Source organism: Mytilus californianus, unplaced genomic scaffold (genome assembly GCF_021869535.1).
Source record: "Mytilus californianus isolate M0D057914Y unplaced genomic scaffold, xbMytCali1.0.p SCAF_8, whole genome shotgun sequence".
In the NCBI taxonomy this organism is placed as follows: domain Eukaryota; kingdom Metazoa; phylum Mollusca; class Bivalvia; order Mytilida; family Mytilidae; genus Mytilus; species Mytilus californianus.
In genome coordinates this window covers 78,623,556-78,639,608 of record NW_026262734.1, presented here as the reverse complement: position 1 = coordinate 78,639,608, position 16,053 = coordinate 78,623,556, and the positions used below count along the sequence as shown (strand labels likewise).

Sequence of the window (16,053 nt, the reverse complement as noted above, 5' to 3'; positions counted from 1 at the left end):
CTCTTTTAAAAGAAAATACACGTTTGACTATTGTTGTTTTTAAACTGTGCATAATAATTATAGTTAATGTAATTTGAGCTAAAAACCTACATAATCTAACATAATGCATATTTTCCCTTTATGTCCTTAGACTATTTTATGTATGTCTTTCATAAAATACATTGTCGATTAGATCAAACACAGTACAAATTAAAATCAACATAGCATACAACCAATTTTATATATAAATTGAATAAAATAAAAAAGAAAGATAAAGACAACTATATACCATGTAGGTAAAAGTATATTGCATACTGAGTGACGACTGTTCAAAACGTTGACTGCTTTACTCTTTAATCACTCATTCCTCATTATTATCGTATTGAAAACTTGCTTTCCTAAATGAACTCGGTAGATGCAAATATCTTTTTATAAGTAAAAGACCAAGTTTACCTCGTTAAAACTTATTCAAACAAGAGGTCATAACTGGGAAACTGATATATGATGATTGATTTTCGTTTTGAAAACGAACTTTTTGTGGACAAAGTTTTCAACAGACACTTGGCATTTCTACAATTTATGTAGTACTCTTCTACATTGGAATATATCAGCAAGACTTCATAGTTCAACCAGTTATTATCATCCATACATTTTGACAAAATATAAACGAATAAAGTAAAAAGACATAGTGGATCTTAAACTTAATATCCCCAAATCTGTACAAAAGCATTATAAAGGAGGCCATAATATAATTCTGTCAATTATTTATGTTTCGATCAGGACCAGAAACACGAGAAAACTGAGAATTAAACTTTTAAACAGCAGTTTCATTGAAATATATTGATTTCATGCGCACTAGAAATGTTATTTCAAGATGGAATTGCACATATCCGGATTTTTCATAGACTGGATAATTTTGCCAGTGTGTGATCAATCAAGTTTATGATCACCTACACCTGTTTTCCTATTCGTATTTTCAATTAACCGTCCACTCCCTATTAGCATTGACGACTTTTAACCAAGCAAGGCTTTGCCTGCCAAGATTCAGATCATTTGCTTTGCCAGAAATAAAATTCAAGTTACGCTACTGTCGATTGATTGATAGTTGGTTGCTTAACGTCCAGTGGCAAATATTCAATGCATAATTAACGTTGAAATAGAATGGCATTCTCTCTACAAGATGCATCTGATTAAATGTCCCCACTTTGACCAGACGGGACTGCGTACTTGTATATCCCACAAAATCAAAAAGACTTCCCACTTTTGCAATGGTTAAACTACCGATCGGAACAAGACCAATAGTGACCATATTTCTATTCCCCCGATCACATTCGAGGGGTTTTATACTGTCGAGGCGAGCGCGCGATAAAACATACAAATATGAATATGGAAGATACATATTCATTTACGTGTATTAATTTAAACATTTGCAACAAGAATGTGTGGCCTAAAGACACCGTGCCCCTTCACATGATCATATTTCCATATTCAGTGCACCATTTAATCCGGGCCAAACTCTAATTTGGTATATTTATTTTTAACGTTTTATATTTTGATCAAAACCGAAGAACAGACAGATGCACAGACCAGTAGATATAATATCCATTTACATTCATAAATTGATCATATAGCTAAAATTATCATCCTACTTCAAGCAAATATTCCGTTCATGTCCGTTTTTCATATGAATTTGTATAAGTTAAACGCCAAGCATTTTAGAAAAAAAATTAAGGTCAATGACTTATAATCCATGTATCATTATAATTAAAGACAAGATATATATAACAAATGAGTGTTGTCATATATTTTTTTTTTAGGATGCGTCCTCATAAATTCTTTTTGATAAAATTCTACGGAAAGTCGACAAAGTACTATCAGAAAGATGCATCAGTGATCTGAATTTTATCTTTGGCAAAAATATCTTGAAATAAAATATAGAAGTATGCAAAAAAAAGCAGAAAAAAGCAAGTCGTGTACACCTTTTACCTTTTGGCGTGTTTGAAAGTCTTGTTTAATTTTATAACTTTTAAATCAAAAAAGAGAATATGATATCGCTTCAGATTCCATTATTTTTTTTTCAAACTGAATTTTGATTAAGTAGCTTTATGATTTTATCGTTTGGGAGACATATATATATATATGAGTCAAGTGAAATGACGAAGTAAGTGATCGGTGCATTTGATTACCGGTAACTGAACTAAATATTCCATTTAAATGTTGTTGTCTTAGAAAACATCCCAAATTTAAAAACAAAATACGTAAAGAATTAAAATAGCAGTTTGTCCTAATTTTTAAATAGCATCTATTCCATCAAGTATGTGTATTCAACGAGCCAAAGTTTCAAGCAGTCTATGCTCCCCTCTGTCGTCCTTCACTTCAATAGGCTGAAATACGGTCAGATATGTTGGTTATGTCGAGTAATGTCATTGTATTGGAAATATCTATTAGGCGCTTAAAAACTTTCAAAGTCAGTGGAAGCTTTTGGAGATATCTGAAAAAAGTCAACATGACTGTAGAACTTGTGTGCGGGTTTTGCCAAGATTTATTAAATGTTCTTTGTGTTTCGTCCAGTGACAAATATGGGATGATTTTCAGGACGAGGTTCAGTTGTGGAGTGACAACTTGATATCGTATTTAATAAAGTAAAAAAAGTAAACTGGCTTATTATTTGATTTTGTTCAAGTTCAGAAGTGCATAGAAAAACCATCACCCTCCCCGGCAAAACACGTACACCTTTCCCATTCTATTATCACAAGCAATGATATCAGAAAATGATTATTCTAAATTTGTATAATGTTTAATGAACCAAGAAGTGTGTAGGATACCTGATTAACATCACTCAACTTTTACCTGTTTTAATCGATAATCAATGTTTTGACACAGTTCCAACATTTAAAGTCTAATTTGTCAACATCAGCGTCAACTAAATACCTTTTCGTAACACGTCTATAATTTTGGATTTAAATATATTGGTTATATAAGAAAAACGAGGTTGCTCTCAGTAGCTACGATAGTCAGTTCGCCGTTTAATGAACATTCGCTGTCAAGTTCATGTTTTTCACCAATTTGACTCAATTCTCATGTTTGATTCATAACATACTAAAATGTATATTCTAATTACAAAAAAATTATAATAAACAGTTACCAATGCATAGGCTCAATAACATGTATAACATGTATTATCGTTTTTATGTGTACTTTAGTTTACACGCCATATAATTAACTATTACATCTGACGACATCTGACGACTGCCGACGGTCATATAATTCGATATGGAAAAAAAAATCGAAATAGAAATATTAATGGTACGTGCAATTGGATTTGCCAATGTCTGTTTGATTTCATGTAATAGATTGAAAAAATGTTAATCATCTTTTTTTACCTGTATAAGAAGGATTTGTTTGTGGAAAGGACCTTTCAACGAAATGGAAAACCCTTCTTTCACTTTCAATAATAACATTCTTGACATCGCTGCTTATAACGAATTTTATTTAAGAAATGAATGCTTCTTTCTGTTATTTTATTGGGGTACAAAAGTGTTGACCGAAGCACATTTTGTATGAAGCGCGGTAGCATTATTGACTTGATTGCATTTAATGCGATGATTTTTTAAACGCAGTAATAAAAAGTAAATTAACAAAAAAACCGAACTCCACGGAAAATTCAAATAGCAAAATAAAAAGCTCAAACACATCAAACGAATGGAAAACAACTGTCATATTCCTGACTTGGTACAGGCATTTCCTTTTGTAGAAAATTGTGGATTAAACCTGGTTTTATAGCCAACTTAACCTTTTACCTGTATGACAGTCGCATAGAATTCCATTATATTGACAACAATGTGTGAACAAAACAAAGGAACGTAATAGGTAAAAAAATAGGGATACAGCAGTCAACATTTTGTAATAATCTTAATCACTACAAAAACAAAAAAAAATATGTCAATAAAGAAAATCAAAACTCAGTGCTAACGTATATAGACAAATGTCCAGTCATTCATGCTCGTTTCAAAAAAGCTCTGAAGTCAAATTGATAAAACAATTAAGAACATCGAATACAAAAAGACTGTATATTGAAAAGCCAAAAACAGCTAAAACTTGTCTCAATCTATGCTTAAAAAGCTAAAAAGAGAGGCGAGAGATACCAAAGCCAAAATGACATTCAAACTCATAAGTCAAAAATAGTCTGACAACGCCATGGCAAAGACCAAAAAACAACCAACAGTTTACAAAACACAACTAAAAACCGAGGGTGATCTCAAGTGCTCCAGAATGGTCATTAAATCTGTATTCAAATGTATCATTATGTCTGCATCATATTCAATTTACAAAAAATTCTACTGAAAGATCACAGTGGTAGAATTTCAAGATTTTGGTTTAGTTTTCATTTAAAAAAAAAGCACGAAAAACTGGCAAACATCAGATCTATAAGACATTAACAAACAACAATGTTTATCATGTTAATTACAATGTAACTCTTTTTTAAATTTTTTTTTAAACATAATGGTATAAGAAAACTGACAACAACTCATGACAACATGGACAAGAAGTTAGTTCTTTCCGACAAAATCTAGATTTTTAAACAGAAAACTGTCAAGCTGCTAAATTTAACAAAAGTATTACACATTCTCAATACTCCATAGATAGTTTCTATGGTCCTCTTTCATAAAACCTCGTACATATATTCTACCACCGGATCCTGCTGAAAGAAAGGAATTTTTCATGGATGCAATATAAAAACCTTGGCCTTCTGAAATATTCGACTTCACTGGAATAATTTTCCACACGCAATTCATATCACTTTTGTCGGTTGATGAACCTTCGACCCATAATCCTGTAGTAATTTTTCTGACTTTGAAATCGGGTTCCCTTTTCGAAAGGATAAAGAAATTGTTCTTTCCATGTTCTTTGCTTTTTCTAAAAGTAAATCTTGTTTGTTCAACATTCACTGATCTTGACCATCTCACGAACTTTAATCCTCTGGGTAAATCTGCCATATAAACAAATCCGTCGGAATAGGAAAGGGGTCTAAATCGATATGTGCCCGTTGAGAGATGATTTAGCTCATCTAATTCCATGTGATGATCAATTAAAAAACTTTTCACAAATTCCCTATCAGAAATATTTCCGATAAAATGGAAAATAGCGGTAGATGTATTTGGTTTCCATAGAAACTCTAAAAGGGATTTGTTTCTATCTATTTGGGCACTAATGACTCGAAGTATGCCCAGTCGAATATTTTGGGATATCAAACTATCAAACAAAGATGCATAATAATAAAGAAAAAGGACATTTTTCAAAGAAGAAAATCTACAATAAATCTCGACAAATAACATAAGCCTTTCGTAATCACGACATTTGTCTGAAAAATTCGTAAACTTCTTGCTTAAAAGTTCTGTGGTTCGAATAACAAGAATTTCAAGTACCGAAGCACCTATATTCATTGGTATATTTGAAGAAAGAGCATTTATATCCTCTATTTTAACAGTGTTTCCAAAACCAGAGAGGAAACTAGCTGCTATAACTATATCATTTGAAAGTTTTTCACACTCAGAGTAAAGAGATTCTTCATTTTGATCTGTCAACAAAGCTTTCAACTCCTTCTTTAAATCGGCTGACATAGAATCAATCTTTTCTGTCAATGGCTTCCATTCATCTCGATTTAAATTTACAAAATACTTTTCAAATTCTTGCTGTTGAATCATTCCAGGATTCTCAGAAATAGTTAGAAGAACGTTTTCTTCTGTCTGTAAAAAATGCAATAATTCTAATAAAAAGTTAAAAATTATTCTATATTACTTTGAACGACGTGATTTTACACTTTTTATTTTAATAACAATTCATTGCGAAAGAACAAGGAGTTGCTCTTGTCGATAATAACTAACAATAGATTGACCTCTTTTCGCAGTCAATCAAACCAGTTGTATCAAGCAGCACATTTATATTTTAAAAACCCCAAATAACCAGTACAAGACTCAAGCGTTCCAAAATTCTCAAAATCTTAGTTTACCATAAAATGAACTTTGTCTGGTGAATTAAACATTTACATGACCAAGTCAAGCTGACATAAAAACGTAGGTCCGGTAAGGCCCTAACATGGCCCGTTTCTAGCAACAATTTAAATTTCAAATTAGGATCGATATATTGACCAATGTCACATTATATAAAAGCCAATACAAGAACTAGATAGGAAACATGTTTTTGTTGAAAATTTACGTACGTTCGTTATTTTCATGACGTCACAATTAGCACTCATTTTGATTTTCCACGAAAATTTAATGAAAACGGGTAAGTTTCCATTGATGTTTTTGACAGAAAGCATAGAGCGCATGCGTCGACAAAAAGATCTTTTCACATAATGTTTGTTATAACATTTTACATATCTGACTTTAATATTTAGTTTATCAACGCCTGTGCTCTATGTTTCCTATGCCTTAATTTGGTTGAAATCCGGTAAATTTTGTCAAAATTGGTAAAAATCTTCTTTTTTTTTTTGTGTCTATTTTGCATGTTAACATCAACGCTTTAAAATAAAACTTTGACAAAAACATTTCTATTAAACTTTCTCACATGTCTTTTCGTCATCAGCTAAAACCCTTTTTTATCTTGAAACGTTGAACCTAATATCTGGGGCTAAATATGGCCCTCACCGAACTTCATCCTTTTTTTTGGCATAGTAGCAATTTTTTCGACAAGTCACTTTTTTCTTAAGACTGAATGTATTATATTAATAAAAAATCTTTTCTTTAAAATCGTGTTTTCTTTCTTTTTTTCTATTCTATGTCCTGGTTTAGTTTGAAATGGATATTTTTTGTTTTTAACATAAGTGTACTACATGGGTTCAAAGTTACAACTTTATGTTCTTTCAAGATGTATTTCCTAACTCACATCTATGAAGTAATTGAAATACAAATATAAAAGACAAAATTGATGAAAAAACCCATAAAAATATTTAAAAAAAACGAAGTTACTTGTAAATCAATGAATTAAAGTCATTTCCAAATTTGCGAAAGCTCCTGACATATTTTCAGTACATCTACAATGCTTAGTGAACAAACTGCAAGAGGTGTTTATTTAAATTCAACATTATTCAATGGGCTTTGACTTTACTCGTCTTACTATTTATGTTTTTTTTAAATTATATAATCATCACTTTCATAAAGCTGTTTATCTATAGACTTATGAGTTTTAAATGTCATATAAATGATTTTCATTCAGTTTGATATTATTGTTGTAATTGAAACATCCTGTATGGTCAGTAAATGTTGACCTAATATCTAAAATCAATTCGACCTATATGTGATTTCTTGTGCAGAGTGTTCGAAATGAGACCTAGTACTAGTATGACAAAAAAATAACATATCTAAATTTCCATTGAGTCTCATAATTAAATTTATTTTGAATCGGCAGCCTTATTTAAAAAAAAATAGACTTATTATTTTAGTATCTGGATAAAAGCACAACAGGTCCGAATCCAATCATTTTTGTTTGAAAATAAGTCGATTTTTGATATCAATACTAATTACGTAGCACGTTTATATATTATCATAAAACTTCATAATATTGAATAACATTCAATTTAGTAGATTTTTCTAACTAAGCCCTTGTAATTGGAAAAACTACTACCATAGCTCATAATTAATGTGTTTACACATTAACATAATATATAGTCGTTGCACATTATTTGCCTCTAACAGTATAAGACACAGTACAGATCGTATGGTTGCATCAACTTACCCAAATAAAGATGAATTTAAAGCCTGAACATTTTGACATTGTTTTTTTTTTTCTTATCCGTGTTGTTTTTTTGCTTTCGAAACGTTTCGGCCATAAACCCGTTCGGACTTGGTCGTTTCGGTCCATTAATATTTGTTTTCTTAATGTCCGTGCCTATCAATGTTTTAAATATAAAGTAATTATTTACTTTATTTATTTTATTTATTTGTATATGATTAGACTTAGAAAATGCCACAGTCGGCAGTGTCAGACAAAGACTAAGATTTTCTTTGATATTATCATAACTTCCTATTAAGATTTAACTAAATATCCATATCTCGATATCGTCAGGTAAATACGCTAAATTACGTTTAAAGACAAAAAAAACGTTGATAGATTTTGATATCAAATTATGATTGCCGAATCCAGAATTATATAGTTGATGTCGTGATGTTTACCAATTCATGAATACAAGCAAAAAATGTGGTATACAAACGTTTAAATTTTTCTAAACTTAATATAAAAAAAGACTTATGGATTGTTATGAACGATTTTGAATAGATTGATTGATAAAATATCTATATAGTTCACATTAAGATTGTTCTATATCAGATAAGTACATGTTTACCAAGGCGCTAATTTTTACATTACAACAGATCATATATTTATGATTAACAGATATATAGTCTTTGAAATTAAACAACTACATGAAATAGTCCACGAATTAAAATCGCTAATTCATATTCTACTTTTTTCTCAACATTGGTGAAATGTACCCTTTATAAGGTATGACATTTGTCAACCATCAAGGTTAAGTTCAGCTTCACATGCCTGTCCTATTATGGGTGGTTGCGGCCTGTTCGCGTTTTCGCCATTGATATTTCATTATACGAAAACGCGAAATCATAAAAAATCGAAAAGACCGCGTCTAGCAACAGTAGGAATGGCCTCTCAAACGGAATAATCGCAGGCCTTCCTAGGTTAAATCGAAAAAAAAGTAATATCTTCTTCAATTTATATTTATTTGTGCAACTGTCTTTGGATAAATTCGCAGGACATGGAATGGAAATGCATTAACACTTCTATTATTACATGTATTATCCACCATTTAAAAAAATTCAAATGTACTTTAATTTTTTATCTAAATGATGCTGATTAGAAATATAAAGCTGTATGCAATGACTTACAAATGCCTAGGTAAAACAGAAGGTTTACAAAATATAAGAAGAACAAGTATATTTGTATATCCGTATTGGGTGATGAACCCAACCTATCGAAAAAGAAGTAAGGATTCGAAACCGTACAGGAAGACTTTGCTAATGATCTTCCGACGTGCACAATTAAGCGATATATATATATCCTTAATCACATCTATGAAGTAAATGAAATGAAAACGTAAACAACGATATACATGATATACAGAAAAAGAAAAACATATATTAAAAAAAAAACCACAGGTAATAATAAACCAGTGAATTAAAGTCATTTGCAAATTTAAGAAAAACATTCTGGCATATTTTAAAGACAACATTGTATAGTTAAAAAAAACTGCAAGAGATATTTATTTGAATTTAAACTTATGCAAAGGGCTTTGACTTTACTCCCCTTACGTTTTATGAAAAAAAAATAATTATATAGTCATTATTTTTATGAAGGTTCCATTCAATAGCAATATGAGTTTTAAATGTCATATACATGATTTTATTCAGCTTTATATAATATTTAAAATTTGATCATTTCTGAATGTAACGAAATGTTGATCTAATATTTTGAATCAATTCGACATGTATGTGATGTCTTCTGCAGAATATTAGAAACGTGACCATAAATGACAAAAATTTAAAAAGGTAAACAAAAACAATACCATGTCTAACAGGTTTCCATTAAGTCTCATTACAAAATTCACTTAAATCTGCATTCATGATTAAAATGAAATAAACTTACCATTCTTGTCACAGGATAATAACAGAGCAGGTCTGAATTTAAATATTTTTATCTGGCAAAGGTTATTACTTAATAGTCGATTAATGATAACACCAACTTATTACGTTGAAACAAGACCAACTGGTAGATTTTAAATTATGGTTGCCAAAATAATAAATATAAATTAATATCATTAACAAATTCATGAATGTAGTATAAGAAATTATTGTAAACTTTGAGTAAAATAATAGTATCACGGGTGGAAATGATTTGCAATAAATGTGAACGATCTTAAAAGGTTGATAGTTTTTAAGATAAAATAGCTAGACAGTTCTCCTTGAGATTGTTCTATATCGGATAAGTGCATGCGTACCAACGCGCTAATTGTTATATACATATTTATTAATGACAGTAATATAGTCTTCAAATTTAAAAGCTAAATAAAATAGTCCACATATAGTAATCGCTGATCCATATTCAATTTTTTCTGCAGAACCATCAAAATTAATATTAGCTTAATTTGCCAGTTTTATTTTGGCTACCTTTTCGTGTTTTCGTCTTTGATATTTCATTATACGAAAACATGAAATAATCGCATCCCTTTCTATGGAAAATCGAAAAAATATTTCTGCTTCAATTTATAGTTATTTATGCAATTTTTTTAAAATTAAGTTATCAAATGTAATCAAATTGACAAAACTGTCTTGGGATGAATTCGCATGGCATGGAATCGAAATGCATTAATACGACTATAAGTATCTACAATTTGAAAAAAAAATTTCGCAGTGTACTTTGGTTTTTATCTAAATGATGTTATAAAAAACATAAAGCTGTATTTTATGATGTGCCAAGGTAAAAAAAAGAAGAGTAACAAAATATTAGAAAAAGCAGGTAACAAAAGTTAAAATTTCAAAGCTGAAAATATGATCAAAATGGTTTCCAACGTAAAACAATTAATTTCAAAAAGTCGTTGGTTTCTGAATATACCTTCTGAATTATAGTTTGTATGACTTTAATATTGTATACGTGTGCATGTACGCAAAAAAGATGTTTGAAACTGTAATCATAAGAATACTTCCTGTTTATCTATCAATTATAGAAACACATTGATGTTTCGTGCAATGTCGATTTTCGATTTTTTAGGTATTGTTCTAAATCAAGGTCCTGCAATGCTTGTTTATAGTTAAATAGTTTGGGTGCAATGGTTTTGGTGTAACTGTAGGATACAATAGGAACAGACTGATTTTGAAAATTAATAGGAATTTTAGATGTTACAATGTACCTTCTTGTGATGTGGAACGTTGCTGATGTTGATTGCATCAATTCCTCTATTGATAAAGTAAGCAGGAAGAAATTTTCTCTTTTCCTCATGTAAAGGTTCCAATCTTACTGGTTTAAAAAGACGGAAAAGAGGTACATCACAAATTATATTGACAAGTCTGTATATTGGAGAAAATGTATTTATGCATCCTTTGTCAAGTGCATAATCTCTCAAACATTTAGAAAATTAATAGGCAGTGAAAAAAGAATAGTTCTAACGTAAAAAAAAAAGCTTGTTACATTAAAGTAGAGTATGTTTTGCAAAATTGTCAAATTTTGTATAGATTTTGCAAGGAATATCTATAATTATTCGTGAAAAAAAGAAAACTAAACGATAGAATTTTGAAGATAAAATCTGAGAAGATAGCTCTTATAATGTGATTTCAGAAAAGAAAAAGAAAAATTGGGGTCACGGGACTTGTTTTCCTGCTTCCAAACAACATAGGTAATTTATAAAAGTTACATTATCTGAGTTATCTTCCTTTATATGACGAAGCTGAAAGAATTGAATCAAACACAATATATTCGGTTATAGTAATACAAAAAAGTCTAAAAGACAATGATAAACCCATTATTTTCTTCATTAAGGTGGTACCAAACACCTTGACTAAAATCAATTTGACTCGTATAATTTTGATAAAATTTGGACAAACATTTACTTTGAACCTTTGACAAAAATATAAAAATTTCAAAAAACTTGAACCACCAACTTTATCGGAAAAATTTCATTGGATATATAGCAGTTTGACAAATACTAATTTTGATAATTAAGAAGCTTAATATTTTCTTAACAATAGAAAGTGATTAAAACGTTCAGATGATTTTTACATATCTCCCTGTAGTGTTATTTACCACCTTAAGATGAAAAGTCTTACAAATGAAATACATTCTTCTTTTGGTTTCTATTATTTTACAATCGAAGATAGAGGAAGACATCCAATCTACCTAAACTTGCACAAATTGACATAAAGCTTTGTATCCTTCAACTTTGATTTCATTTAAAAAATGAAAACAGCACATTATTTATTTCATTAGTCCGAAGCGCTTTTCTGGATTTACCTTCACCAGGAACGCTCAGAGTCGAATATTTGAAGGTCAAGAATGTATAAGAACCGAAACAGTTGAAGAGCTGTATGACCAAAAAGAACCTTAAAAAAGCAAAAGTCCATCTAAGGTCAACCATGCCTGAGTGAGTTGAAACCTTAGTTTTTTTATAATTTCAAAATTTATGTTCGGATGTACGAACAATTTTCGAAGGGTTCGTTATAAATTATGTCAGTACCGAATTACTGACTACTGAGCTGGTGATACTTTCGAGGAATTATAGTCCACCAGCAGAGGTATCGAACCTGTGCTTTATAAAATGAAAACAACACGTTATAAATTTGATGCGTCTGAAGCGCGTTTCTGGATTTACCTTCAACAGGAACGCTCAAAGCTGTTCTGAGGAGATTTCCATAATAAAACATTGACTTTGCTTTTTCAGCTATCTTAATTATCGTTTGGAGACGACAGGGAACTCTCTTCTTCTTTATAATGTGGACAAAATGTGGGATAAACGTCAACGGGATAGCAATCAGACAACTAAAAAGACCAAATGACATACCGAGGGCTATATACAGTCTACAACAGTAACTATAAACATGCGTCCATACAATATGTCGAGCTTAAAATCGTTCTGAGTCAATACAATGTATGAATTATTTAATCAAGAACAACCAGAGATCTAACAATTTTGTTTTAGAGAAAGAAAAGATGTCGCATGTCGTCGCATACAAAAACGAACATAATTATTTGCTGATTAACAGAAAAGAAATTCAAACTATTATTACAATTCGTTTTAAAAGATAAGAGGAATTATCTATATCTTTATGGGTGTTCAAGATTACAAATCAATGTTAGTATTTATCAAACCAGTGGGGCATTACCATTAATAATAAAAAGACTCTTTTTAAAAGCAGTGAGTTGAACTGACATGGTTTAGTTTCATACCTTACAATTGAATAATAGAGACTTTATAATTTTTTTGCAACGAACAAACTCTACAAGTTTGTTTTTAACAATGATCATTGACTATATACTTTTTTGACATCATTGATTTTGTTTTAAGTTTAGATATGGATACTGTAAAATATAAAAATCTACCGATTCTTGTAATTTGGGGAATTTTATTTATTGTTAAAGTATACGCAATAATATCATATATATGGAATCGAACAATATGTATTCATCAAATTAAATGTTTTAGCCTTTACAACATTCTTAGTAAAATGCATATATATTTTGCTCTATGTGAAAACAAAATATGGTTATCGATTATAAAAAAAGGACTTGGTGAACTTTTTGAAATAAGAAGACGTGTGTCTTTCTATGTTGTGATGTTACACTATTGTTTCAGATAAGGGTGAAGGTTTGGTACCATTAAAACGTTTAAACCCGCTGCAATTGTTTGCACCTATCCTAAGTCAGGAATCTGATGTTCAGTAGTTGTCGTTTGTTGATGTGGTTCATAAATGTTTCTTGTTTCTCGTTTTTTATATAGATTAGACCGTTGGATTTCCCGTTTGAATGATTTTACACTAGTAATTTTTTGGGGGCCCTTTATAGCTTGCTGTTCAGTGTGAGCCAAGGCTCCGTGTTGAAGGCCGTACTTTGACCTATAATGGTTTACTTTTATAAATTGTGACTTGGATGGAGAGTTGTCTCATTGCCACTCATACCTCATCTTCTTATATCTATATACATATAGAAAATTTTTTTTTATCTGAAATTATTGTTTTCTATAATCACCATGAGCTACATATAATTTTTGATACATTCATTTTGTACAAATTAGCAGTTTTTAATTGGAGTCCTGACAGGGACATTTTCTGTATTATCGTGTTAGTTTTGTCTTCATTCGACTTTGTGTGGATTATTTTGTCAACACATGCATATGTTACAAAATTAACAAATGTAGAACATGAAAATAGTCCGTATCAATCATATTTTGTAAAATTTTAACAAAGATTTAAAATTTTCTAGTTATAAGACTTATGGAGTGGCGGTAAAGGTACGAATAATCGTCAAACTAAAATAAAATGAAATAGAATAACAGATATCAAATTAAATCTTGAAAGCAATTGCGACGAGTTTTGAAAAATACAGTATCTCATTTACCCCACAGGGTTGTATTTTTTGCACGCCAAATATAAATACTGCTTTTGCGCTAATTAACAGGTAAATTAAACGGAAAAGTTTACACATACGTTGTATCCTGAATACAAAAAGGCTCGTTTTCCGCTTTTTGGTCGGGTTGTTGTCTCTTTGACACTTTCCCCATTATCATTCTCAATTTTATCATATAAGAAATTTTGTATCCCCCAATTTTGTAAGAAGGCGAGTTCATACTCATTTTTCATACAAAACTGGTGGTCACTTAAATGTATCAAATTGTTTATTGTTCACACGGTTAAGGTAACAAAATGGACATGATGCATTCGTAGTCAAATAAAGGAGGAAATACGTCTGTAATGATTTAAGACCTCACATTTATGATATCAAATGTATTAAACAACGGAGTTAAAGTACACAACAAAACTATGTTGACAATATTCTCTTTTCAATATAGATCTACTATTTATACTATTTTTCCTGTATTATTCTGGCGCTAATGAAGTATAGCGCAAATGAACAAATATTTTTTGACGCAAAAGCATAGCACTTATTAATAGTAATTTTATAGCCCGGTCATGTATTTCAATTTTTGTTTGACAATATATTTTCGTGTCATTCATTAAGAACTGATGTATAACTTGTACCACTTTCAAAATTTTCACTTTATATCACAGCATATGTATTACTAAAAGAGGTCGATTTCGGAAAACATGTCAGACACCTGATTAAACATTAGCGTCAATGGTGATTTATCTCAAATGATACATTCGTTGTTGTCAATTGACAGGTACCTACAATGTATTTTAGGTTATTCAATGCTAGATTTTGGTTACATCTGCACATACAATCTTTTAGTAAGATATTATGCACATACAATCTTTTAGTAAGATATTATTATGACACAAACACGTACTAAATACCCACAAATTATTAAGTGTTGCTTGTTTCCAGTTTCAACTGGTGCATGCACACTTATGATGAGGACAATGAGAATGCTTTGCAAAGATTATCGACGGACAGCCTCATCAGAGAGTTATTGCAAGTATCCTAAACGTTATAAGTTTACTTGTAAAAATTATAAGATGTAAAAATGTTAAATCCGCCCTTCCTAAAAAAATTCCTGAATGAACGCGTAACTGCCAAGAACAAAATGTAGCAACTGTTTCAATTGCATTCATGTTGTACGTCAGTGTACATGCAAATAATATATGTTGTTGACCTCTAATAAAAAAACTCTTAAAGGGTTGCTTGTAAAAATTTAATCTATGTGTGATAATTATATTTTAGATGTTAGATATAAATCTCCATTATATTTATTTATATTTTATATCCGATTAGAAAGGTGAGTATGTTACCAAATTTGACTCAAGAGGATTCCACATATTTAGATAACAAACTGTAGTATTTTTCAATTATAGAAGCCGATGATTTGTTTTTCTGAATCTGCTACTATTGGTAATATATTTCAGGAAAAGAAATTAATGTGTGCTAGAAGAATTTTCTAACACATATCTACAATTAAATTAAAATCAGATGTCAACTGGAAAATGTTCTCTTTGGTGCATGCCGATAACATCCATAGTAAGCGTCATATTATATCGATAATGCCGGTCCCAATAGTGGTTAAAGTTTGTAATTATGTCAGATTAACGGAAACGGTAGTCAATAATATTAAGTTTTCAGATATTATTGCCTTGGCACGCGTTCAATCATAGCGCATTGACTTTGAAACTGTTGTGTAGTCACTGTGTATCATCGCCACCGGAAATTTGGTACCAACGAAGCGGAGAGAAAGGAAAAAATGAATAAACAAGTTAAGAATTCCTTTAATTTTAACCTTTTCTACCATTTTGATGAGGTTACCGCTTTAGAAACGATTTTCCGATATATAAAGCTTTGATTTTTTCATACAAAAAAGTAGCAAACAAAGACAAGACTTTGTGTTATATTGCAAAACTG

The 16,053-nt window shown here is 30.5% G+C and overlaps 1 protein-coding gene across 1 annotated transcript; it reads right to left on the bottom strand.

Moving 5' to 3' along the window:
* Nucleotides 1–201: 201 nt before the first annotated feature.
* LOC127712765 (uncharacterized) lies at nt 202–9,686 on the bottom strand. Its single transcript, XM_052219385.1, has 2 exons — nt 9,640–9,686; nt 202–5,726 (listed from the first exon to the last, which is right to left on the bottom strand). Exons 1-2 carry the CDS (start codon nt 9,640–9,642, stop codon nt 4,599–4,601), a joined length of 1,131 nt encoding a protein of 376 aa, XP_052075345.1. The 5' UTR covers nt 9,643–9,686; the 3' UTR covers nt 202–4,598.
* Nucleotides 9,687–16,053: the final 6,367 nt, after the last annotated feature.